At 44.6% G+C, this 26,245-nt stretch overlaps 1 protein-coding gene across 1 annotated transcript in view; it reads left to right on the top strand.

Moving 5' to 3' along the window:
- Positions 1-259: 259 nt before the first annotated feature.
- The window catches only part of LOC129866620 (sorting nexin-33-like), a 36,929-nt gene continuing 10,943 nt past the window's right edge, over positions 260-26,245 (top strand). Inside the window, exon 1 of the mRNA XM_055939381.1 lies at positions 260-3,200. Within this exon, the coding sequence (XP_055795356.1) occupies positions 1,778-3,200 (1,423 nt within the window). The 5' untranslated portion in view covers positions 260-1,777. The remainder of the gene's footprint in view (positions 3,201-26,245) is intronic.

A 26,245-nucleotide genomic window follows, 5' to 3' on the forward strand; every position in this document is an offset into this window, starting at 1 on the left:
ATTAATTACAAAATTATTCAAAATAGCTATATTGTATGGTTAGATATCATTTTGTGTGAAAAAAACTAATTGTACCTGCAGTCTAAAACTATAAACTTTGTGAGAAAACCCTGAAATTGTTCCTCAGAAATGTTACACCCTCTCATGTCGCCATCTTGAGCGCCCCCCTCCATCGCTCGTTGCCCTGCAAGTGTATACACGTCAGATGTCATGAAACGTCATGAGAAGTGTCCACTTCATTTGAGGGCTGAGGGGATAGGGTGTGTCTTTTAAGTGTTTGGACTACACCGGTGACAAGCAGTCAGGCAGTCAGTCTTAGAGCATGCGATCAGTTATCAGTTCTAAACATGTATTTGTATTCTCTATGCTTATGATCTATTTTCTTACGCGCATATGACAGAAAAGTGGTGGTCGGAGCACGTCTCTGGATCCGCTTTGCCGGAGGCGCTTGTATTAATCCTGCTGTAGGACTCCTTGCGGCCAGCACCAGCAGCATGAACGAGTCACTTCATGTTATGTTTCTCATGCTAGGGGCAGTGTAGAGTTGATTTCTTGCGTTTCAAAGAATGAATAAAGGACATTAACGAAGAAAAAAATAGTTTCTCTATTGTCCATGCCTAACGTCATGAAAAAAGTTACTTTGCTACAAAACGGATAGTAATATAATGGCATATGCTTTGCATTAAGTCGCGTTCCCTTATCATTTGCTAATAATGCTTAATGTTTTTTTTATTCAAGGCAACGAAGAGTAGATGCGCAAGAACCTGTTTTGTGGGGGAATTGGAGCAAGTTTCGGGAAGGAATGTGTATCAAGACCGGATTGCATTAGACTGGGAAATCCTTAGACTAGTCATCTCTATCGGGTCTGAATGCTTTCTTCCACCCGGGGAACTTTGTCTTTGTGCTAGGAACAAACTATTTTGATAATGTTTGATCATATGTACAGCATCACATCACGCAAGGATAACAACGAATAGACAGACGCATGTTTTTTCTTGGTGAAAACACATTTTCGGAATAAACCGATTTCAATGCTTCCGTGATCCGAGGACTGAGGAGTTACAAGTTGCGAAGACCACAAGTTATATTGCAGTTTAAAGTATTGAAGGAAAAGCTTGGATATCAAAGAAAACGTTTAGGCTAAGGGAACGTAATGCTATCAATAGGAATATGGTACTGATGTAGTGGGCAGTGGGTGCATGGAATATGCTAGCAATATACCAAGTTTGCAATTCAAATTTGCAGTAAGAATTCCAATGGAAATAGCCCATGTTAATTGTACGTGTTCAGGAATTGATCGTCACAGCCACTGAAAACCATCTGGAATTCGATTTTACTGCTTTTATATACAGGCCTACTAAAAAGATGGACAAGATTCTTGGCAGAGTATAGAAAACAACCCAGGACAGTTGTGTAATTGAGTTGTAAACATACCCAGCTTTATACTGCACTGGTTGTTTTTTAAGAGAGTAGATATAGCACTAAGGTTATTATCATGTTATAGTGCATGAGCACATTCGAAATTAGTAGTTTGTATCAGTATTAGTGTCATTTGATACTGTCCTTCTAGTCACTCTTTCGCTCCTTCTCTTATTGATTTGTTGGGTGACTAGAGTTGCGATTAGATGAAATAGTAGAGCTATGGTTCAGCAATTCAGAGATCACCTATTTGCACAACATGTGTTAAACAAGTTGTGCTCAAGGGTAGCAGGGTCACAATGATTTTAGACAGTGTGCATATGATAGTCAGCTGATTTGATGTCATCAGTGAGTCAGAATGTCGATGAAAGGCAAGGCACTCTTCACTTTCCAAAGTGAAAACAAAGAGGAGATCAGCATACAGGAGAATGAAGAACTGGTTATCTTTGACAATAACTCTGTGGATGGATGGTTACAAGGGGAGAACAGTAAAGGACAGAAAGGTGTCTTCCCGGCCTCTTATGTGGAAGTAATCCGCCCTCGTTCCAACTCCAACCTGACAGACTGCTCCATAAGCCCGGTGGGTTCTCCCGGCAATGGCTCCTCATATTTCCCCTCTACAGCAAACGCGCCCTTTCACATGCAACAGGGTTACTATCACAATGACGATGATGACTGGGATGATTGGGATGACAGTTCCACAGTGGTGGACGACGATGGCCCCAGTGGCACAAATGGACATTCCCATCAGAGCCCCCACTCCAACAACCCCAATGTCCAGTATTGTGCCAAACCTTACATGGAGAGTCAGGACAGCATCTCCAGCTCGCGGAAGGGCAGTATGGTAGGCAGGAACTTGAACCGATTCTCCAGCTTTGTCCGCTCAGGGGTGGAAGCGTTTGTGTTGGGCGATGTGCCCATGAACGCTAAGATAGCCGAGTCATACACCATTGCAATGGGCCCCAAAGGGCCTCAATGGAAAGAGAGCCCCACACCTTTCTCTTGCTCCATCGAGGACCCCACCAAGCAGACCAAGTTCAAAGGCATCAAAACCTACATATCTTACCGGGTGACCCCGAGCCACAATGCGAGGCCTGTGTACCGGCGTTACAAGCACTTTGACTGGTTGTACAATCGTCTACTGCACAAGTTCACCATCATCTCCGTACCCCACCTGCCCGAGAAACAGGCAACGGGGCGCTTCGGGGAAGATTTCATTGAGAAGCGCAAGAGGCGGCTGATTCTCTGGATGGACCACATGACCAGCCATCCGGTCCTGTCGCAGTACGAGGGCTTTGAGCACTTCCTGATGTGTGCCGATGACAAGCAGTGGAAGCTGGGAAAACGGCGGGCGGAGAAGGACGAGATGATGGGCGCCAACTTCATGCTTACCTTCCAGATCCCCAACGAGCACCAGGACCTGCAGGACGTGGAGGAACGTGTGGACTCCTTCAAGGCCTTCGCCAAGAAAATGGACGACAGCGTCATGCAGCTGACGCACGTGGCCTCGGAACTGGTGCGTAAGCACCTCGGAGGCTTCCGGAAGGAGTTCCAGCGTCTGGGGAACGCTTTCCAGAACGTCAGTCAGGCGTTCATGCTGGACCCTCCCCACTGCTCGGAAGCCCTCAACACCGCCATCTCCCACACGGGACGCACATACCAGAACATTGGTGAAATGTTTGCCGAGCAACCTAATTATGACCTCTTCCACATGCTGGACAAACTGTCGCTCTACCAGGGCCTACTCGCCAACTTCCCGGACATCATTCATCTACAGAAAGGTAATGTACTCTCCCCTTATGATGTGCTCATTAGTGTTAGACCTAGAGTCTAATAGCTTGTCCTAGAGATTAATCTTCAACTCATTGTTTTGCCTCACAAAGTATGGCCTATTAGTGTATGTAGTTATCACCATCATTCTGACTTCAATACCATCATGTAACTCGATACCAAAACGATACCACAACAACAAAAAATTGGTATATTAGCCAAAGTCACAGAATGGTAACTGATCCAGACAGACACTCAGCTACTACTCTGTTCAATCATTGGGGCATCTTTTGAGTTCAATATCATTACATTTGAATTTTTTTTACTTCAACATTTTTCAGACACAGCCATGTATGCTTTAATGAATCAATTGTACGATCATACAATCAATTTGACGTTGTTTTTACCAATCTAACTACATAACAACATAATGTTAATTTATTTATTTGAATGGTAAAACTATATTGATATAGTGGCAATATCAAGATGTAGCCTAGGCCTATCCAAAATACAGGTGAATTCACATTCAATAGGAGTTTGTGCATGCATTGAGTTATTGATCTTGTTTTGGCTGATTTCATGGGGCTGTAGATGACAATCAATCTGTTTCCCTTTCATTTGAGACATATTGTACTGATCAACAACATTTGCATAGAAGTAGTCTCTTTAACCAGTAATGAGGTCATTCATGAGGCAAGAGGGGGGCAGCTCTTCAAAGCAGTCAGTTTGGGAGAGATGTGCAAAAGAGACCGAACAAGTGAATGAATAAAGTTTTTAGTGGCAATCAGCTTTGAAATCAGCATATTTTGCATAAATGCTATGGTAGTGAAGTGATGTTAGATTTAGCTATCAGCTAGCAAGGAAAGTTACATTTACATTTACATTTAAGTCATTTAGCAGACGCTCTTATCCAGAGCGACTTACAAATTGGTGCATTCACCTTATGACATCCAGTGGAACAGCCACTTTACAATAGTGCATCTAGATCTTTTAAGGGGGGGGGGGGGCAGAAGGATTGCTTTATCCTATCCTAGGTATTCCTTGAAGAGGTGGGGTTTCAGGTGTCTCCGGAAGGTGGTGATTGACTCCGCTGTCCTGGCGTCGTGAGGGAGTTTGTTCCACCATTGGGGTGCCAGAGCAGCGAACAGTTTTGACTGGGCTGAGCGGGAACTGTACTTCCTCAGTGGTAGGGAGGCGAGCAGGCCAGAGGTGGATGAACGCAGTGCCCTTGTTTGGGTGTAGGGCCTGATCAGAGCCTGAAGGTACTGAGGTGCCGTTCCCCTCACAGCTCCGTAGGCAAGCACCATGGTCTTGTAGCGGATGCGAGCTTCAACTGGAAGCCAGTGGAGAGAGCGGAGGAGCGGGGTGACGTGAAAGAACTTGGGAAGGTTGAACACCAGACGGGCTGCGGCGTTCTGGATGAGTTGTAGGGGTTTAATGGCACAGGCAGGGAGCCCAGCCAACAGCGAGTTGCAGTAATCCAGACGGGAGATGACAAGTGCCTGGATTAGGACCTGCGCCGCTTCCTGTGTGAGGCAGGGTCGTACTCTGCGGATGTTGTAGAGCATGAACCTACAGGAACGGGCCACCGCCTTGATGTTGGTGGAGAACGACAGGGTGTTGTCCAGGATCACGCCAAGGTTCTTAGCGCTCTGGGAGGAGGACACAATGGAGTTGTCAACCGTGATGGCGAGATCATGGAACGGACAGTCCTTCCCCGGGAGGAAGAGCAGCTCCGTCTTGCCGAGGTTCAGCTTGAGGTGGTGATCCGTCATCCACACTGATATGTCTGCCAGACATGCAGAGATGCGATTCGCCACCTGGTCATCAGAAGGGGGAAAGGAGAAGATTAATTGTGTGTCGTCTGCATAGCAATGATAGGAGAGACCATGTGAGGTTATGACAGAGCCAAGTGACTTGGTGTATAGCGAGAATAGGAGAGGGCCTAGAACAGAGCCCTGGGGGACACCAGTGGTGAGAGCGCGTGGTGAGGAGACAGATTCTCGCCACGCCACCTGGTAGGAGCGACCTGTCAGGTAGGACGCAATCCAAGCGTGGGCCGCGCCGGAGATGCCCAACTCGGAGAGGGTGGAGAGGAGGATCTGATGGTTCACAGTATCGAAGGCAGCCGATAGGTCTAGAAGGATGAGAGCAGAGGAGAGAGAGTTAGCTTTAGCAGTGCGGAGCGCCTCCGTGATACAGAGAAGAGCAGTCTCAGTTGAGTGACTAGTCTTGAAACCTGACTGATTTGGATCAAGAAGGTCATTCTGAGAGAGATAGCAGGAGAGCTGGCCAAGGACGGCACGTTCAAGAGTTTTGGAGAGAAAAGAAAGAAGGGATACTGGTCTGTAGTTGTTGACATCGGAGGGATCGAGTGTAGGTTTTTTCAGAAGGGGTGCAACTCTCGCTTTCTTGAAGACGGAAGGGACGTAGCCAGCGGTCAAGGATGAGTTGATGAGCGAGGTGAGGTAAGGTAGAAGGTCTCCGGAAATGGTCTGGAGAAGAGAGGAGGGGATAGGGTCAAGCGGGCAGGTTGTTGGGCGGCCGGCCGTCACAAGACGCGAGATTTCATCTGGAGAGAGAGGGGAGAAAGAGGTCAAAGCACAGGGTTGGGCAGTGTGAGCAGAACCAGCGGTGTCGTTTGACTTAGCAAACGAGGATCGGATGTCGTCGACCTTCTTTTCAAAATGGTTGACGAAGTCGTCTGCAGAGAGGGAGGAGGGGGGGGGAGGGGGAGGAGGATTCAGGAGGGAGGAGAAGGTGGCAAAGAGCTTCCTAGGGTTAGAGGCAGATGCTTGGAATTTAGAGTGGTAGAAAGTGGCTTTAGCAGCAGAGACAGAAGAGGAAAATGTAGAGAGGAGGGAGTGAAAGGATGCCAGGTCCGCAGGGAGGCGAGTTTTCCTCCATTTCCGCTCGGCTGCCCGGAGCCCTGTTAGCCTACAAAGCTGGGAGCTACCAGTATCTTCTTCCATTGCAAAGTGTTCTAGCCTATATGGACATTGTTTTGCTGTCGTGTTGCATTATTCAAGTGTGTTAACTTTTGTGTATCGTGAGTGGGGAGCTAACATGATGCAGCCCAGACTCCCAGTGCAGGCTAGCAATGAGTAAGTGGAGCAGGCATGGTGCACTTTATAAATAGGGGTTGTTGCGCAGATACAGGCTTGATCTGTGAGACACATTTGACAGAAGTACCGAAAGTAACACAAATTCTAGTACCGAACCGTTGTTCATGTTTTAGTATTGAGAAAGTACCAAAGTTTCGGTAAACCGTGCAACACTAGTTATAAGTGCTTATAGAATCAGTGTTATAAGTAATCATGCGTTACCACAACAGCTTTGAAATCAATAGGGCAGAAATCACTCTTGGTTCCTTGATTGATGAAGACTGACACTTCTATCAAACATGTCTTTGAGCCCTAACGGTATCTCCTAAATGCGTCTAGTTTTACTACCCTGTCACTGATAAATGGAAGGATAATTGAAGTACCCCCAAAGCCATTAGTCGCATATACAGTGCCTTTAGAAACCTTTCACACCCCTTCTTATTCCAAATGTTGTTGTGTTACGTCTTGAATACAACATTGATTAAGTGGATTTTTTCTCAACCATCTGCACACAATCTACACCCCATAATGACAAAGTGAAAACCTGTTTTGAGGAATATTTGCACATTTCTTGAAAATGAAATACAGAGATCTCTCATTTACCTACAGTTGAGTCGGAAGTTTACATACACCTTAGGCAAATACATTTAAACTCAGTTTTTCACAATTCCTGACATTTAATCCTAGTAAAAATGTCCCTGTCTTAAGTCAGTTAGGATCACCACTTTATTTTAAGAATGTGAAATGTCAGAATAATACCAGAGAGAATGATTTATTTCAGCTTTTATTCCTTTCATCACATTCCCAGTGGGTCAGAAGTTTACATACACTCAATTAGTATTTGGTAGTATTGCTTTTAAATTGTTCAACTTGGGTCAAACGTTTCGGGTATTCTTCCACAAGCTTCCCACAATAACTTGGGTGAATTTTGTCCCATTCCTCCTGACAGAGCTGGTGTAACTGAGTCAGGTTTGTAGGCCTCCTTGCTCGCGCACACTTTTTCAGTTCTGCCCACAAATTTTCTATGGGATTAAGGTCAGGGCTTTGTGATGGCCACTCCAATACTTTGACTTTGTTGTCCTTAAGCCATTTTGCCACAACTCTGGAGTATGCTTGGTGTCATTGTCCATTTGGAAGACCCATTTGCGACCAAGCTTTAATTTCCTGACTGATGTCTTGAGATATTGCTTCAATATATCCACATAATTTTCCAGCCTCATGATGCCATCTATTTTGTGAAGTGCACCAGTCCCTCCTGCAGCAAAGCACCCCCAAAACATGATGCTGCCACCCCTGTGCTTCACGGTTGGGATGGTGTTCTTCAGCTTGCAAGCATCCCCCTTTTTCCTCCAAACATAACGATGGTCATTATGGCCAAACAGTTCTATATTTGTTTCATCAGACCAGTGGACATTTCTCCAAAAAGTACGATCTTTGTCCCCATGTGCAGTTGCACACCATAGTCTGGCTTTTTTATGACGGTTTTGGAGCAGTGGCTTCTTCCTTGCTTAGCGGCCTTTCGGGTTATGTCGATATAGGACTCGTTTTACTGTGGATATAGATACATTTGTACCTGTTTCTTCCAATATCTTAACAAGGTTCTTTGCTGTTGTTCTGGTATTGATTTGCACTTTTTGCACCAAAGTACATTCATCTCCAGGAGACAGAACGTGTCTCCTTCCTGAGCGTTATGATGGCTGCGTGGTCCCATGGTGTTTATAGTTGCGTACTATTGTTTGTACAGATGAACGTGGTACCTTCAGGTGTTTGGAAATTGCTCCCAAGGATGAACCAGACTTGTGGAGGTCGACAATTTCTTTTCTGAGGTCTTGGCTGATTTCTTTTGATTTTCCCATGATGTCAAGCAAGAAACACTGAGTTTCAAGGTAGGCCTTGAAATACATCCACAGGTACACCTCCAATTGACTCAAATTATGTCAATTAGCCTATCAGAAGCTTCTAAGCCTTGACATAATTTTTGGGAATTTTCTAAGCTGTTTAAAGGCAGTCAACTTAGTGTATGTAAACTTCTGACCCACTGGAATTGTGATTAGAGGGTGACCGATTAATCGGAATGGCCGATTAATTAGGGCCGATTTCAAGTTTTCATAACAATCGGAAATCTGTATTTTTGGACACAGATTTGGCCGATGTTTTTTTTATATATATATTTTTCACACCTGTATTTAAATCTTTATTTAACTAGGCAAGTCAGTTAACCAAGCAGAAATTTGCATCCTGTAGCTCTAACTCCAAAAAGTTCTGGGATACTGTAAAGTCCATGGAAAACAAGAGCACCTCCTCCCAGCTGCACACTTCACTGAGGCTAGGTAACACGGTCACCACTGATAAGTCCGTGATAATCGAAAACTTCAACAAACATTTCTCAATGGCTGGCCATGCCTTCCTCCTGGCGACTCCAACCTTGGCCAACAGCCCCGCCCCCCCCGCTGCTACTCGCCCAAGCCTCCCCAGCTTCTCCTTTACCCATATCCAGATAGCAGATGTTCTGAAAGAGCTGGAAAACCTGGACCCATACAAATCAGCTGGGCTTGACAATCTGGACCCCCTATTTCTGAAACTGTCCGCCGCCATTGTCGCACCCCCTATTACCAGCCTGTTCAACCTCTCCTTCGTATCATCTGAGATCCCCAAGGATTGGAAAGCTGCCGCGGTCATCCCCCTCTTCAAAGGGGGAGACACCCTGGACCCAAACTGTTACAGACCTATATCCATCCTGCCCTGCCTATCTAAGGTCTTCGAAAGCCAAGTCAACAAACAGATCACTGACCATCTCGAATCCCACCGTACCTTCTCCGCTGTGCAATCCGGTTTCCGAGCCGGTCACGGGTGCACCTCAGCCACGCTCAAGGTACTAAACGATGTCATAACCGCTATCGATAAAAGACATTACTGTGCAGCCGTCTTCATCGACCTGGCCAAGGCTTTCGACTCTGTCAATCACCATATTCTTATCGGCAGACTCAGTAGCCTCGGTTTTTCTAATGACTGCCTTGCCTGGTTCACCAACTACTTTGCAGACAGAGTTCAGTGTGTCAAATCGGAGGGCATGTTGTCCGGTCCTCTGGCAGTCTCTATGGGGGTACCACAGGGTTCAATTCTCGGGCCGACTCTTTTCTCTGTATACATCAATGATGTTGCTCTTGCTGCGGGCGATTCCCTGATCCACCTCTACGCAGACGACACCATTCTGTATACTTCCGGCCCTTCCTTGGACACTGTGCTATCTAACCTCCAAACGAGCTTCAATGCCATACAACACTCCTTCCGTAGCCTCCAACTGCTCTTAAACGCTAGTAAAACCAAATGCATGCTTTTCAACCGTTCGCTGCCTGCACCCACACGCCCGACTAGCATCACCACCCTGGACGGTTCCGACCTAGAATATGTGGACATCTATAAGTACCTAGGTGTCTGGCTAGACTGCAAACTCTCCTTCCAGACTCATATCAAACATCTCCAATCCAAAATCAAATCTAGAGTCGGCTTTCTATTCCGCAACAAAGCCTCCTTCACTCACGCCGCCAAACTTACCCTAGTAAAACTGACTATCCTACCGATCCTTGACTTCGGCGATGTCATCTACAAAATAGCTTCCAATACTCTACTCAGCAAACTGGATGCAGTTTATCACAGTGCCATCCGTTTTGTTACTAAAGCACCTTATACGACCCACCACTGCGACCTGTATGCCCTAGTCGGCTGGCCCTCGCTACATGTTCGTCGTCGGACCCACTGGCTCCAGGTCATCTACAAGGCTATGCTAGGTAAAGTGCCGCCTTATCTCAGTTCACTGGTCACGATGGCTACACCCACCCGTAGCACGCGCTCCAGCAGGTGTATCTCACTGATCATCCCTAAAGCCAAAACCTCATTTGGACGCCTTTCCTTCCAGTTCTCTGCTGCCTGCGACTGGAACGAATTGCAAAAATCTCTGAAGTTGGAGACTTTTATCTCCCTCAACAACTTTAAAAATCTGCTATCCGAGCAGCTAACCGATCGCTGCAGCTGTACATAGTCCATCTGTAAACTACCCACCCAATTTACCTACCTCACCCCCCATACTGCTTTTATTTATTTACTTTTCTGCTCTTTTGCACACCAGTATCTCTTCTTGCACATGATCATCTGATGATTTATCACTCCAGTGTTAATCTGCTAAATTGTAATTACTCGATTTATTGCCTACCTCATGCCTTTTGCACACATTGTATATAGATTCTCTTTTTTTTCTACCATGTTATTGACTTGTTTATTGTTTACTCCATGTGTAACTCTGTGTTGTTGTCTGTTCACACTGCTATGCTTTATCTTGGCCAGGTCGCAGTTGCAAATGAGAACTTGTTCTCAACTAGCCTACCTGGTTAAATAAAGGTGAAATAAAAAAAAAATAATAATAAAAACCTCTCTGCGCTACGGATCCCTTTAGCGGGATCATTTTCCTAAACAACCGCTGAATTGCAGGGCGCAAAATATTACTAAAAATATTTTAATCATGCAATCACAAGTGAAATATACCAAAACTTAGCTTGTTGTTAATCCACCTATCGTGTCAGATTTTGAAAATATGCTTTGCAGCAAAAGCAATCCAAGCTTTTATGAGTGTATCAATCAATGCTAGAACGGCTAGCCCCAAATTAGCATGGTCACGAAAGTCAGAAAAGCAATAAAATTAATTGCTTACCTTTGATAATCTTCGGATGTTTGCACTCACGAGACTCCCAGTTACACAATAAATGGTATTTTTGTTCGATAAATATTACTTTTATAACAAAAAAACGCCATTTGGGTTGCGCGTTATGTTCAGAAAACCAAAGCCTTGTTCCGTTCGACGAAAATTCCAAAAAGTATCTGTAATGTTCGTAGAAACATGTCAAATGTTTTCTATAATCAATCCTCAGGTTGTTTTTAACAAATATAATCAATAATATTTCAACCGGACCGTAACCTATTCAATAAAAGATAGAAAGAAAATGGAGAGCTACCCCTCTCGCACGCAGGAACTAATCAAAGGACACCTGACTAGTTTTTAAAAAATCTCGCTCAGTTTTCAAAATAAAAGCCTGAAACTATGTCTAAAGCCTGGTCACAGCCTGAGGAAGCAATTGAAAAATGAATCTGGTTGATACCCCTTTAAATGGAAGAAAGACGGGCAAGGAAACACAGATAAAAAAATAAATAAAAAAAATCACTTCCGGGTTAGATTTCCTCAGGTTTTCGCCTGCAGAATCAGTTTTGTTATACTCACAGACAATATTTTTACAGTTTTGGAAACTTTTGAGTGTTTTCTATTCTAATCTGTAAATTATATGCATATTCTACGATCTGGACCTGAGAAATAGTCCGTTTACCTTGAACGTTATTTTAAAGAAATCTGACCCCTAGTGTCAAAAAGTTTTAAGAACACATTCTTATTTTCAATGACGGCCTAGGAATGGTGGGATAACTGCCTCGTTCAGGGGCAGAACGACAGAATTTTACCTTGTCAGCTCGGGGGATTCAATCTTGCAACCTTTCAGTTAACTAGTCCAACACTCTAACCACCTGATTACATTGCACTCCACGAGGAGCCTGCCTGTTACGTGAATGCAGTTGAAGCCAAGGTAAGTTGCTAGCTAGCATTAAACTTATCTTATAAAAAACAATCAATCAATCATAATCACTAGTTAACTACACATGGTTGATGATATTACTAGTTTATCTAGCGTGTCCTGCGTTGCATATAATCGATGCGGGGCGTATTGTTACGGCAGCCTTCCCTCTCTTCACTAGAAGAGAGAGTGTAGCAGGGATCGGACCAACACACAGCGTAGCCAGTGCTCAACATGTTTAATAACACTAATAAACAGTGAACACTTAACAAATAACAAAATAACAAAATGTGGCAAACCGATAACAGTCCTATCTGGTGCAGAACACAAACACAGAGACAGGAAACAACCACCCACAATCCCCAACACAAAACAAGCCACCTATATATGATTCTCAATCAGGGACAACGATTGACAGCTGTCTCTGATTGAGAACCATATTAGGCTGAACACAGAAACAGACGAACTAGACACACAACATAGAATTCCCACCCAGCTCACGTCCTGACCAACACTAAACAAGCAAAACACATAAGAACTCTGGTCAGGACGTTACACGTATCATTGCTCCAATGTGTACCTAACCATAAACATCAATGCCTTTCTTAAAATCAATACACAGAAGTATATATTTTTAAACCTGCATATTTAGCTAAAAGAAATCCAGGTTAGCAGGCAATATTAACCAGGTGAAATTGTGTCACTTCCCTTGCGTTCATTGCACTCAGAGTCAGTGTATATGCAACAGTTTGGGCCGCCTAATTTGCCAGAATTTTACGTAATTATGACATAACATTGAAGTTTCTGCAATGTAACAGGAATATTTAGACTTATGGATGCCACTCGTTAGATAAAATACAGAACGGTTCCGTATTTCACTGAAAGAATAAACGTCTTGTTATCGAGATGATAGTTTCCGGATTCGACCATATTAATGACCTAAGGCTCGTATTTCTGTGTGTTATTATGTTATAACTAAGTCTATGATTTGATAGAGCAGTCTGACTGAGCGGTGGTAGGCAGCAGCTGGTTCGTAAGCATTCATTCAAACAGCACTTTCCTGCGTTTTGCCAGAAGCTCTTCGCTGTGCTTCAAGCCTATCAACTCCCGAGATTAGGCTGGTGTAACCAATGTGAAATGGCTAGCTAGTTAGCGGGGTGCGCGCTAATAGCATTTCAAACGTCACTCCCTCTGAGACTTGGAGTAGTTATTCCCCTTGCTCTGCATGGTAACGCTGCTTCGAGGGTGGCTGTTGTCGTTGTGTTGCTGGTTCGAGCCCAGGTAGGAGCGAGGAGAGGGATGGAAGCTATACTATTACACTGGCAATACTAAAGTGCCTATAAGAACATCCAATAGTCAAAGGTTAATGAAATACAAATGGTATAGAGAGAAATAATCCTATAATTCTATAATAACTACAACCTAAAACTTCTTACCTGCGAATATTGAAGACTCATGTTAAAAGGAACCACCAGCTTTCATATGTTCTAATGTTCTGAGCAAGGAACTTAAACGTTAGCTTTCTTACATGGCACATATTGCACTTTTACTTTCTTCTCCAACACTTTGTTTTTTGCATTATTTAAACCAAATTGAACATGTTTCATTATTTATTTGAGGCTAAATTGTAACGGCTTTCCTCCTCCTCTTCATCAGAAGAGGAGGAGCAGGGATCGAACCAAAATGCAGCTGAGTTTGTAGACATGATTTATTAAGAAAAAAAACACGAACTCGACTATACACTAACAAAACAAATAAACGGTGTAGACAGATCTGAACGACGGACTCACATACCACACGAGAACGCACGAACAGGGAAAAAAGCCTACACATAAATGACACTGAACAAACAAACCGAAACCAGTCCTGTGTGGCGCAACGACATACACAAACACAGGAGACAATCACCCACAACGAACACTGTGAAAACACCTACCTAAATATGACTCTTAATTAGAGGAACGCCAAACACCTGCCTTTAATTAAGAGCCATACCAGGCAACCCATAAACCAACATAGAAACCGAAAACATAGAATGCCCACCCAACCTCACGTCCTGACCAACTAACACATATAACAAACTAACAGAAATAGGTCAGGAACGTGACATAACCCCCCCCATAAGGTGCGAACTCCGGGCGCACCAGCACAAAGTCTAGGGGAGGGTCTGGGTGGGCATCTGACCACGGTGGTGGCTCAGGCTCCGGGCGAGGTCCCCACCCCACCATAGTCAATCCCAGCTTCCATCTCCCCCTATGAATGTCCACCCTCATCTTACCCCCACAAAATCCTTTTGGTAACATCAACAACCGGGGCAGCACCGGGACAGAGGGATAGATCAAGACAGAGGGATAGCTCAAGACAGAGGGATAGATCAGGATAGAGAGGTAGCTTAGGATAGAGAGGTAAATCAGGATAGAGGGGCAACTCCGGACTGAAAGGCAGCTCCGGACAGAGAGACAGCTCTGGACTGAGGGGCAGTTCTGGGTAAATAGCCGCTCCGGGCTAAGGGACAACTCATGACTGGCTAACGGCTCTGGACGCTCATGGCTGGCTGACGGCTCTCGACGCTCATGGCTGGCTGACGGCTCTCGACGCTCATGGCTCGCTGACGGCTCTGGACGCTCATGGCTCGCTGACGGCTCTGGACGCTCATGGCTGGCTGAAGGCTCTGGACGCTCATGGCTCACTGACAGCTCTGGCAGATCCTGTCTGGTTGGCGGCTCTGGCAGATCCTGTCTGGTTGGCGGCTCTGGCAGATCCTGTCTGGTTGGCGGCTCTGGCAGATCCTGTCTGGTTGGCGGCTCTGGCAGATCCTGTCTGGTTGGCGGCTCTGGCAGATCCTGACTGATAACTGGCTCTAGCGGCTCCTGACTGACTATCGGCTCTGACGGCTCGGGACAGACGGGCGGCTCTAATGGCTCAGGACAGACGGATGGCTCAGACGGCGCTGGGGAGACGGATGGCTCAGACGGCGCTGGGGAGACGGATGGCTCAGACGGCGCTGGGGAGACGGATGGCTCAGATGGCGCTGGGGAGACGGATGGCTCAGATGGCACTGCGGAGACGGATGGCTCAGACTGCACCTGTCTGGCGGAAGGCTCTGGCTGCTCCTGTCTGGCGGAAGGCTCTGTAGGCTCATGGCAGACGGGCAGCTTTGCAGGCTCATGGCAGACAGGCAGTTCATGCGCCGTTGGGCAGACGGCAGACTCTGGCCGGCTGAGACGCACTGTAGGCTTGGTGCGTGGTGCCGTAACTGGAGGCACCTGACTGAGGACACGCACTTCAAGCCTAGTGCGGGGAGCAGGGACAGGGCACACTGAACTCTCAAAGCGTGCTATATTCCTGGTGCGTGGTACCGGCACTGGTGGCACCGGGCTGAGTGCACGCACATCAGGACGAGTACGGGGAGAAACAACAGTGTGCACAGGACTTAGGAGACGCACATGTGGCTTAGTGCGCGGTGCCGGAACTGGAGGCACTAGGCTGGAGACACACACCATAGGGAGAGTGCGTGGAGGAGGCACAGGGCTCTGAAAACGCACTGGAAGCCTGGTGCGTGGTGTAGGCACTGGCGGTACTGGGCTGGGGCGGGGAGGTAGTGCCGGAAATACCGGACCGTGAAGGCGTACTGGCTCCCTTGAGCACCGAGCCTGCCCAACCTTACCTGGTTGAATGCTCCCCGTCGCCCAACCAGTGCGGGGAGGTGGAATAACCCGCACCGGGCTATGTAGGCGAACCGGGGACACCATGCGTAAGGCTGGTGCCATGTAAGCCGGCCCGAGGAGACGCACTGGAGACCAGACGCGTTGAGCCGGCCTCATGACACCTGGCTCAATGCCCAATCTAGCCCTACCAGTGCGGGGAGGTGGAATAACCCGCACTGGGCTATGCACTCGTACAGGAGACACCGTGCGCTCTACTGCGTAACACGGCGCCTGCCCGTACTCCCGCTCTCCACGGTAAGCCTGGGAAGTGGGCGCAGGTCTCCTACCTGCCCTTGGCCCACTACCTCTTAGCCCCCCCCCAAGAAATTTTTGGGGTTTCCTCTCGGGCTTCCAGCCACGTCTCCTTGCTGCCTCCTCATACCAACGCTCTTGGGCTCTCGCTGCCTCCATCTCCTCACGAGCGCGGCGATATTCTCCCGACTGTGCCCATGGACCTTTCCCGTCCAATATTTCCTCCCAAGTCCATGATACCTGTGTAGAATCCTGCTCGAACTCCCGCCGCTTGGTTCTGGATTGGTGGGTGATTCTGTAACGGCTTTCCTCCTCCTCTTCATCAGAAGAGGAGGAGCAGGGATCGAACCAAAATGCAGCTGAGTTTGTAGACATGATTTATTAAGAAAAAAAACACGAACTCGACTATACACTAACAAAACAAATAAACGGTGTAGACAGATCTGAACGACGGACTCACATAACACACGAGAACGCACGAACAGGGAAAAAAGCCTACACATAAATGACACTGAACAAACAAACCGAAACCAGTCCCGTGTGGCGCAACGACATACACAAACACAGGAGACAATCACCCACAACGAACACTGTGACAACGCCTACCTAAATATGACTCTTAATTAGAGGAACGCCAAACACCTGCCTCTAATTAAGAGCCATACCAGGCAACCCATAAACCAACATAGAAACCGAAAACATAGAATGCCCACCCAACCTCACGTCCTGACCAACTAACACATATAACAAACTAACAGAAATAGGTCAGGAACGTGACATAAATTGATTTTATTGATGTATTATATTAAGTTAAAATAAGTGTTCATTCAGTATTGTTGTAATTGTCATTATTACAAATAAACCAAAAAATTGGCTGATTAATCTGTACCGGCTTTTTTTGGTCCTCACATAAATCGGTATCGGCGTTGAAAAATCATAATCGGTCGACCTCTAATTGTCATAGTGAATTATAAGTGAAACATTTTTTACTTGTGTCATGCACAAAGTAGATGTCCTAACCGACTTGCCAAAACTATAGTTTGTTAACAAGAAATTTGTGGAGTGGTTGAAAAACGAGTTTTAATGACTCCAACCTAAGTGTATGTAAACTTCCGACTTCAACTGTATGAATTCACACCCGAGTCAATACATATTAGAATTACATTTGGCAGTGATAAAAGCTGTGAGTCTTAATGGGTAAGTCTAAGAGCTTTGCACACCTGAATTGTACAATACTTGCACATGATTATTTAAAAATTCTTCAAGCTCTGTCAAGTTGGTTGTTGATCATTGCTACACAGCCATTTTCAAGTCTTGCCATAGATTTTCAAGCAGATTTAAGTAAAAAATGTAACTGGGCTACTCAGGAACATTCAATGCTGTCTTTGTAAGCAACTCCAGTGTATATTTGGCCTTGTGTTTAAGGTTATTGTACTGCTGAAAGGTAATTTGTCTCCCAGTGTCTGTTGGAAAGCAGACTGAACCAAGTTTTCCTCTATGATTTTGTTTGTGCTTAGCACCATTCCTTTTCATCCTAAAAAAAACTCCCTAGTCCTTGACAAGCATACCCATATCATGATGCAGCCACCACCATGCTTGAAAATATGAAGAGTGGTACTCTAATGTGTTGTGTTTAATTTGCCCCGAACATAACACTTTGTATTAACACTTTGGACATAAAGTTAATTTCTTTGACACAATTTTTGCAGTTTTACTTCAGTGCCTTATTGCAAACAGTTTTAATGTTTGGGAATATTTTTTTTTTCTGTACAGGCTTCCTTCTTTTCACTCTGTCATTTAGGTTAGTATTGTGGAGTAACTACAATGTTGTTGATCCATCCTCAGTTATCTTCTAAAACAGCCATTAAAGTCTAACTGTTTTCAGAAGGACACCTGTATCTTTGTAGTGTCTGGGCGTATTGTTACACGATCCAAAGTGTAATTAATAACTTCACCATGCTCAAAGGGATTTTCAATGTCTTCTTTTTTTAACCCATCTACAAATAGGTGCCCTTCTTTGCGAGCCATTGGAAAACCTCCTTGGTCTTTGTGGTTGAATCTGTGTTTGACATTCACTTCTCAACTGAGGGACCTTACAGATAACTGTATGTCTGGTGTACAGAGATGTGATAGTCATTCAAAAATCGCACACAGAATGAGTCCATGCAACTTATTTTGTGACTTGTTGAGCACATCTTTAGTAAGTAAGAAAAGGTGATAGATATCTATGCCATCACTAGATGGAAAACTGTCTAGCTTCCAGGATATGTTCCCTCTGAGTTCCATTTGCACATTGCATCAGCCTACATATAATGTACTTAAATACATTAATGCATTCAGTGATGGAGACGGCATGTAAACAAATCAGTCTGGTGGTCAACCACCTTTCACAAACTGACAACCTTGTAATGGCATGTCCCTTAATGGTAGAGTGAGCTGTAAGAAATCCTGTTAGTGTCAATGCAAAAATCTTCCATCTGGGGTGATTTCTTATATGCCCTGCCCTGCACCATCCAGATGATCATTCTTCTCCATTGGATGCATTGAAAAGGGTTGATGTGCCTAGTACATGCTTGGGCATTAACTATGGCCAGCAACTTGGACGTGTCTGTATTTGTCATCAGGGTGGTGCAGTATTTGACCAGCATACCAAAGACATGCTTCAGTTCTCAAACAACCCACATATCAGGAGGGGGGAGGGGCCTCCAGCAGAGGAAGCCATGTTTCTCTTAGTTGTCTATTGTAAATAAGGGCATGGTCAACGTTTCAATCTTAAGTAAACAGCTGCAATGTGCTTTTCTAAATCACATCTACACCGCACCCTTAATTGTACAGGAATTGAAAGCCATTTGAAAATGTCATAGGCATAGCACAACGTCAGGGACCAAGGGTCTTATTGGTTCAGCTGAAAATACTCATGGAACATTTGGCTGACTATTGAATGACCTTGGCCCATAGACGTAGATCTACATTTAGTGATAGCATAGTCAAAAGGCAGAATGTCATATCTGCACTGCACATTTAATAAATCCACTTCCTCTCAGTTTTACTGTACTCTCATTACCTAGCTGAAGGCAATGCACATGAACACATCATGTAAGACTATATATATTCGGAAAGTATTCAGACCCCTTGACTTTTTCCACATTATGTTACGTTACAGCCTTATTCTAAAATTGATTAAATCGTTTTTCCCCCTCATCAATCTACACACAATACCCCATAATGACAAAGGAAAAACAGGCGTTTGCAAATTTATAAAACATTTCAAACGGAAATATCACATTTACATAAGTATTCAGACCCTTTACTCGGTACTTTGTACTTTGTTCAATGAACATTGGCAGCGGTTACAGTCTCGAGTCTTCTTGGGTATGACGCTACAAGCTTGGCACACCTGTATTTGGAGTTTCTCCCATTCATCTCTGCAGATCCTCTCAAGCTCTGTCAGGTTGGATGGGGAGCGTCGCAGACCATCTATTTTCTGTTCTCTCCAGAGATGTTCGATCGGGTTATGTCCGGGCTCTCTCTGGGGCACTCAAGGACTTTCAGAACTTGTACCGAAGCCACTCCTGCGTTGTCTTGGCTGTGTGCTTAGGGTTTTTGTCATGTTGGAAGGTGAACCTTCTCCCCAGTCTGAGGTCCTGAGCGCTCTGGAGCAGGTTTTTGTCAAGGATCTCTCTCTATTTTGCTCCGTTCATCTTTCCCTACATCCTGACTATTCTCCCAGTCCCTTCCTCTGAAACACCTCCCCACAGCATGGTGATGCCACCACCATGCTTCACCGTAGGGATGGTGCCAGGTTTTCTCCAGACATGACACTTGGCTTTCAGGCAAAAGAGTTCATCAGACCATTTTTCAGCCTAAGGTGTGTGTATAATGTAACATTGGTAACATGTAAAAAGCAATATTATATTTTAATCGACACGTACAATTCCTAATTAGGCTATCTGTATTAAAATGTATTATAAAGTTTTTTAAATTCTCAATACAATACAGGGTGGAAGCACCAGAACACAAGAGTAGGGACAAGACTGGAGGACACCAAATTGCCTGGGAAAGCATTGTTTTAATAAATAATTGTTTTAATAGATAATTGCTAAATAAATAAAAAGATCAGCATTCTTTACAGATTGGGCATTTGTTTCCCTGAAGGAGTTTCTGTTTCTGAATTTGCAGTAGCTTTTTCTGTAAATTCAGGACCTCACTCTGTAGTAGGTTTTTCTCTCTCTCCAGCTCCAAAACATCAATATGAGCTTGGTTCATGTCAGTTCTGGGGCGTTGCTTGGCCTGTCTGCTGTTTTTGCTGCTGGTGCAAGATCCAGGCACTGCTGTGTCTCCACGGCACAGGGTGTCAGCTCAACTAAAGGAAAGAAAAGAAAGAAAATGTTGTACAACAATTGAATTGGAGTTTATGATATGCCCAGCCTTGGTACTAATGATGATGTTATGCAACATGCTGTAACGGGACTGATAACGGTAACATTGTAGTGAAGTAGCATTAACGTTAGTTTTATCGTCCATTATATTCATTGATATGTACCAGTTATTTATGTTTACTAAATATTGGTGGGTCGAGTTGTCCGTCGTCATCATAGGGGTTAAGGAGAGGGGCAAACTGCTAGGGAATCATCTCGCATATCTTCTGGGAGAAAGGATCAATTCCATTGGACGGAGGTCCCCCTCTGGTCTGAAATAGCCCCCGCTTCTCCTCTGCCGCATCCTTTTTGGCTTTGAAGCTTTTCCAATTTGGGTCTTTCTTCTCTTTAATCTGTGTCAATCCGTTCAATCTGTCACATAAAATGGCCCTGGTGTCTTCCTTCTTTTTGACAGTTGTCTGTTTTATTATCCTCCAGTATGTTACTAAATTCCTCCATCAGCTCCGACAATAGTTTTTTTTTTCATAAGCAGAGAAATGTGAACTTCTTTGACGTTTGACGTGCCATGATCAGGTGGCTAGCGGACAAATAATAAATGCCTAAATAACGTTAAGTAATAACAATAACTTATATTTCATGCTAGCTAGCTTGGATTATAAATTAGCTACCTACAGTAGCTAACATTAGCTATTTAACAAGTTTTCTATCTAGTACTGGCAAAAAACGGATTTTATTTCAAATCAGCCAACCCGTGAGAACCTTTCACGATGGAGTTGCAGTAGTTTTAACGTTACCTTGTTATTATTTTAATCAAGGAACAGCATCTTTGTGGCCTCATTTGTCAAGTAGGCTAGCTAGCTTCGTTTCAACTCTCGAAATACCTCATATATTGGTGTTACATGTCACTATTCATAGTTCAAAACCGTTAATCATAGATGTATTGATCCAGATTTAAAATGAAGTGCTGCATCACATCTCTATTAATTATAAACCTAGATTTACAAAACCTAGATTAGCTTTAATCGTAGATGAATTTAAGGCCAGGCACCACAGGCAAACGTTGTGATTTTGCTTCCATCTGTCATTTTTCTGATTTTTGTATATTTTGCAACTATAACTTTCCTGATTTCATCAAATGTACAAATAAATCAGCAATAATGTATATACATACTTTATTTGTATCATTTTATCCCAACTCCGTCAACAACACCAGCATACATTTTGTTCTTGTTAGCATGTTTCATGTAGAACTTCAACCACTATTTTTTTAAATGCTCCATGTGGAATCAGATATCATTCATTCAAAAGCTTGTTTTCCGGAGCATATCGTTAGCTAGTCCACACATGGCTATATTCTTTGTAGACGTAGTGCTTCGTGCTGAAAGATGAGTAATTTCCTGACATTTGATTGGTTACTGGCATTTAAAGGCCCTTTCGGCAACCTGATTGGTTAAAATGCCTCACTTTCTTGTTTGAAAGTATCTCCCACGAAGAATCCACGTAAAGAGAGATAAAATTAGAAAATCTCAAAATATACCTACAGTATGTGAATAAAAATAGGCGATCTCAGTTAGCCAATGAGAGAAAAGCAGTGAATGAAAGAAACAATTTGCTTGATCAGCCGATCGAGGCAGTGGCAGTACAGGTAGAGGAGGAAAGGGAGGTAGCCGGCAGCAGCCTGATTAACCGATCGAGGCAGTGGCAGTACAGGTAGAGGAGGAAAAGGAGGTAGCCGGCAGCAGCCTGATTAACCGATTGAGGCAGTGGCAGTACAGGTAGAGGAGGAAAAGGAGGTAGCCGGCAGCAGCCTGATCAGCCGATTGAGGCAGTGGCAGTACAGCTAGGTAGAGGAGGAAAAGGAGGTAGCCGGCAGCAGCCTGATCAGCCGATTGAGGCAGTGGCAGTACAGCTAGGTAGAGGAGGAAAAGGAGGTAGCCGGCAGCAGCCTGATCAGCCGATTGAGGCAGTGGCCGTACAGCTAGGTAGAGGAGGAAAAGGAGGTAGCCGGCAGCAGCCTGATTAACCGATTGAGGCAGTGGCAGTACAGGTAGAGGAGGAAAAGGAGGTAGCCGGCAGCAGCCTGATCAGCCGATTGAGGCAGTGGCAGTACAGCTAGGTAGAGGAGGAAAAGGAGGTAGCCGGCAGCAGCCTGATCAGCCGATTGAGGCAGTGGCAGTACAGCTAGGTAGAGGAGGAAAAGGAGGTAGCCGGCAGCAGCCTGATCAGCCGATTGAGGCAGTGGCCGTACAGCTAGGTAGAGGAGGAAAAGGAGGTAGCCGGCAGCAGCCTGATCAGCCGATTGAGGCAGTGGCAGTACAGCTAGATAGAGGAGGAAAAGTAGGTAGCTGGCAGCAGCTTGATTAACCGATCGAGGCAGTGGCCGTACAGCTAGAGGAGGAAAAGGAGGTAGCCGGCAGCAGCCTGATCAGCCGATTGAGGCAGTGGCAGTACAGCTAGATAGAGGAGGAAAAGGAGGTAGCTGGCAGCAGCCTGATTAACCGATCGAGGCAGTGGCAGTACAGCTAGATAGAGGAGGAAAAGGAGGTAGCCGGCAGCAGCACGTTGAGGAGCAAATTAGTTAAGATGAAGATGACAACTAGCAGAGATCAACCAGACAGCAGCCAGCTAACAGCGGCTTTTATTCTGCGTCACAAATAAACCAACTTGTACATGATTTGATTTGCCCTAAGTGTCTACACACTGGACTGAAAATCACCATAGACCCCACCAATCAGGGATTCTGTAATTCTGTCATGATAGAGTGTGCACACTGAAGGTGATCGTGATGCATTTAGGAGGAGTGTTTACACATCCTCCAGGCTGCAGGAGTGCTCCAGGGGAGATGTGGCTTTTGACATAAGTGTGAGGATGGTTCTTCTAGCCCACAAACTTGGACTTGGTTATGCAGCTCTAAAGAATATAAGCAAAGGGATTTGCGTCTCAGCTCATAGCAGAGACATGACAGGAGAGTGACAGGTAAATAAAAGGAGAGAGTAGCCCATTAGTGTCAGTTGACTTGCTGTATATAAAAAATATTTATTTCCTTGCTCCAGCAAAAGTATTCAAAGTTAATTAAACAGAGTGATAGGAAAACATAACTATACAATGAGACTGCCACACAGGCCTACAGTGTCATAGGGCTGTAGCCTACTGTGATTACTGAGAAATTAGCTTTACATAAAGTAAATGCATGCTAATATGCTAATATTTACATAGGGTAACATGCTGATATTTAGTCCTGCAGTTATGACTGTAATGTCGACAGACATCATAACAAGTACTTAACCCCCCCCCCCCCCCCCCCACTTTAGTTGCAGAGATTCAGAGAGGGCGTACGCAGATATTGACCCAGACATAGCAGAGTTGCGGAAGGAGGATGAGGATCATAGACATGTATGTATCCTTTGATGGCACTTGGCACGAGAGGATTCACTTCCAACTACGGGTGTGTGCATAGACATTGTAACAGGTCTAGTGATAGACTACGAGGTGTTGCCTTCATACTGCCATTCATGTGTGATGAAAAGGAAAAGGGGAATTACTGAGGAGGAGTTCAGGGAATGGAAGGATTCACATGCAGATGACTGTGCTCAAAACTTCTCAGGTTCGAGGAAAGCAATGGAGCAGGAAGCAGCTAAACACATGTGGGCCAGATCAGTCAGTTGCCACCACTTTCGATACACCGGGATGCTCTCAGATGGTGACAGTACTGCATACAAGGCAGTTGTCAAAATAGAACCCTACCCAGGCATTGAGATAGGGAAACTAGAATGCATCAATCATGCCCACAAGAGGATGGGAACAGCGCATCGTAAACCGAGTTCAGAGAAACACTTTGGAGGGGGAGGGAAACTCACTGCACAAAAATGTAAGAGTCTGCAAAACTATTACAGGGGGGGAATTCTTGATAACCAGGGTGATGTAGAGGGCAAGAAGAATGCTGTCTGGGCTGGTCTTGTCCATTCCATGTCAACAGGCTAAATCCCTAATCACGGTAGATGCTCGTCATCTTGGTGCTGGTACCAGCGAGCCCTAGAAAAAGGTGAAGATCCACCCAGGCACAAAAACCATAGAGGCAATACATGTTTTAATAGAGAGGTTGCACAGAAAATGGTACCTGTACATCATAGGATGTCAAATAATAACCTCAAAAGAATTTCAGCACGGAGGAACCCAGAATGCAAATGAATGTCTGAACTCTGTAATATGGTCGCGATGCCCCGAAACTGTCTTCGTGGGCAAAAGCAGCCTTGACGCAGCAGCCGGTATTGCAGTAGCCACGTTCAATGAGGGAGCCACTGCTCTATCAAATGTGATGGACAAATTGTGTCTTGACAGTTGTGAGAGCTGATGCTGCTTCAATGGAGTGTGCCAAGCATAGGCACAGGTCCCATGACACAGTCAAGAAAGTAAAGCGGCACCAGCAACAACTCAAAGAGGGCCTTACATATGGGGCAGGCATAGCTGATTAATGTTCTGCACATTTCAAAAGCCATACACAATCCTTGTGTGTGACAAATTGAGCAAACTGATATGAGAATTTGCCCAAAACTGCATATTTGGCCAACAGACCAGTATTCAAAGCATATGCTCTATTGCTTGAAACAAACGTATTAAACATTTGGCCCCCAAGTGGCGTCACTACAGAGTTGTCACTACAGACTCTGGTTTGATTCCAGGCTGTATCACCACCGGCCGTGATTGGGAGTGTCCTATAGGGGGCCGCACAATTGGCCAAGCGATGTCCGGGTCAGGGTTTGTCTGGGGTAGGCCGTCATTGTAAATAAGAATTTGTTCTTAACTAGTCAGTTAAGGTTAAATCAAATGTATAAATGTGCTCATGTATTTGTAAAATACATATTTGATGTTTATTTGTCAGTTTAGAAGTGATATATGAATGAGTTTAATGTGATATAAATGGTCATACTTTTGGAAAGTACATTTTAATTGCATTAGCCTATCTTTATTGGCCATTTTCTCAAAATGACATGTTCCCCGTGCACCAATTCATTTTTCCAAGTCTTCCAAGGATGTACATTCACATTATTCCACACAAAGGTTCTTAGGTCTTATAATCAGACTTTTACAGAGATTTTTTTGTGTCGTTTTGATTTTAATTGTCATTTCATCTGTAAATATATGTAAAATATTAATCTGTCATACATTTGAATTGTGTTTTTTTAATAATTCCATGAAATACAATATTTTGATCAACTGATCTGTAAAAATCTGACCATCTAAGTGTCTTAACCCAATAAAATGAAAAAATAAAAACATTCTGCCTTGAAGCAATGTGTTTGAAAAACGGATTCTAGTAATATGCAAATTCTCGCATACAATTGAGTTCGCAGAGGATGAGGCGCTAAGAGATAATTGAGAGATCAAAGAAAAATGTGCCCAGAAAGTGGAATTGAGAGCAAGAAAGTAAGTATCGATCTCCCTGCTCATGGTATACTTGCCTGCGCTCTCTTGAAATTCACCTACAGTGCATTCGGAAAGTATTCAGACTCCTTTACTTTTTCCACATGTTGTTACGTAACAGCCTAATTCAAAAAATATAATCCCCTCATAATCCCCTACATGCAATAATACCTCATAATGACATGGTAAAAACAGATTTTTAGAAATGTTTGCAAATGTATAAAAAAACAACAACTGAAATATCACATTTACATATGTATTCAAACCCTTTACTCACTACCTTGTTGAAGCACCTTTGGCAGCGATTATAGCCTCGAGTCTTCTTGGGTATGACGCTTCAAGCTTGGCACACCTGTATTTGTGGATTTCTCCCATTCTCTGCAGTTCCTCTCAAGCTCTGTCTGGTTGGATGGGGAGCGTCGCTGCACAGCTATTTTCAGGTCTCTCCAGAGATGTTCGATCGGGACTGGCTGGGCCACGCAAGCACATTCAGAAACTTGTTCCACACCTGTGTTGTCCTGTTGGAAGGTGAACCTTCGCCCCAGTCTGTGGTCCTGAGCGCTTTGGAGCAGATTTTCATC

The sequence above is a fragment of the Salvelinus fontinalis genome, chromosome 12 (genome assembly GCF_029448725.1).
Source record: "Salvelinus fontinalis isolate EN_2023a chromosome 12, ASM2944872v1, whole genome shotgun sequence".
In the NCBI taxonomy this organism is placed as follows: Eukaryota; Metazoa; Chordata; class Actinopteri; order Salmoniformes; family Salmonidae; genus Salvelinus; species Salvelinus fontinalis.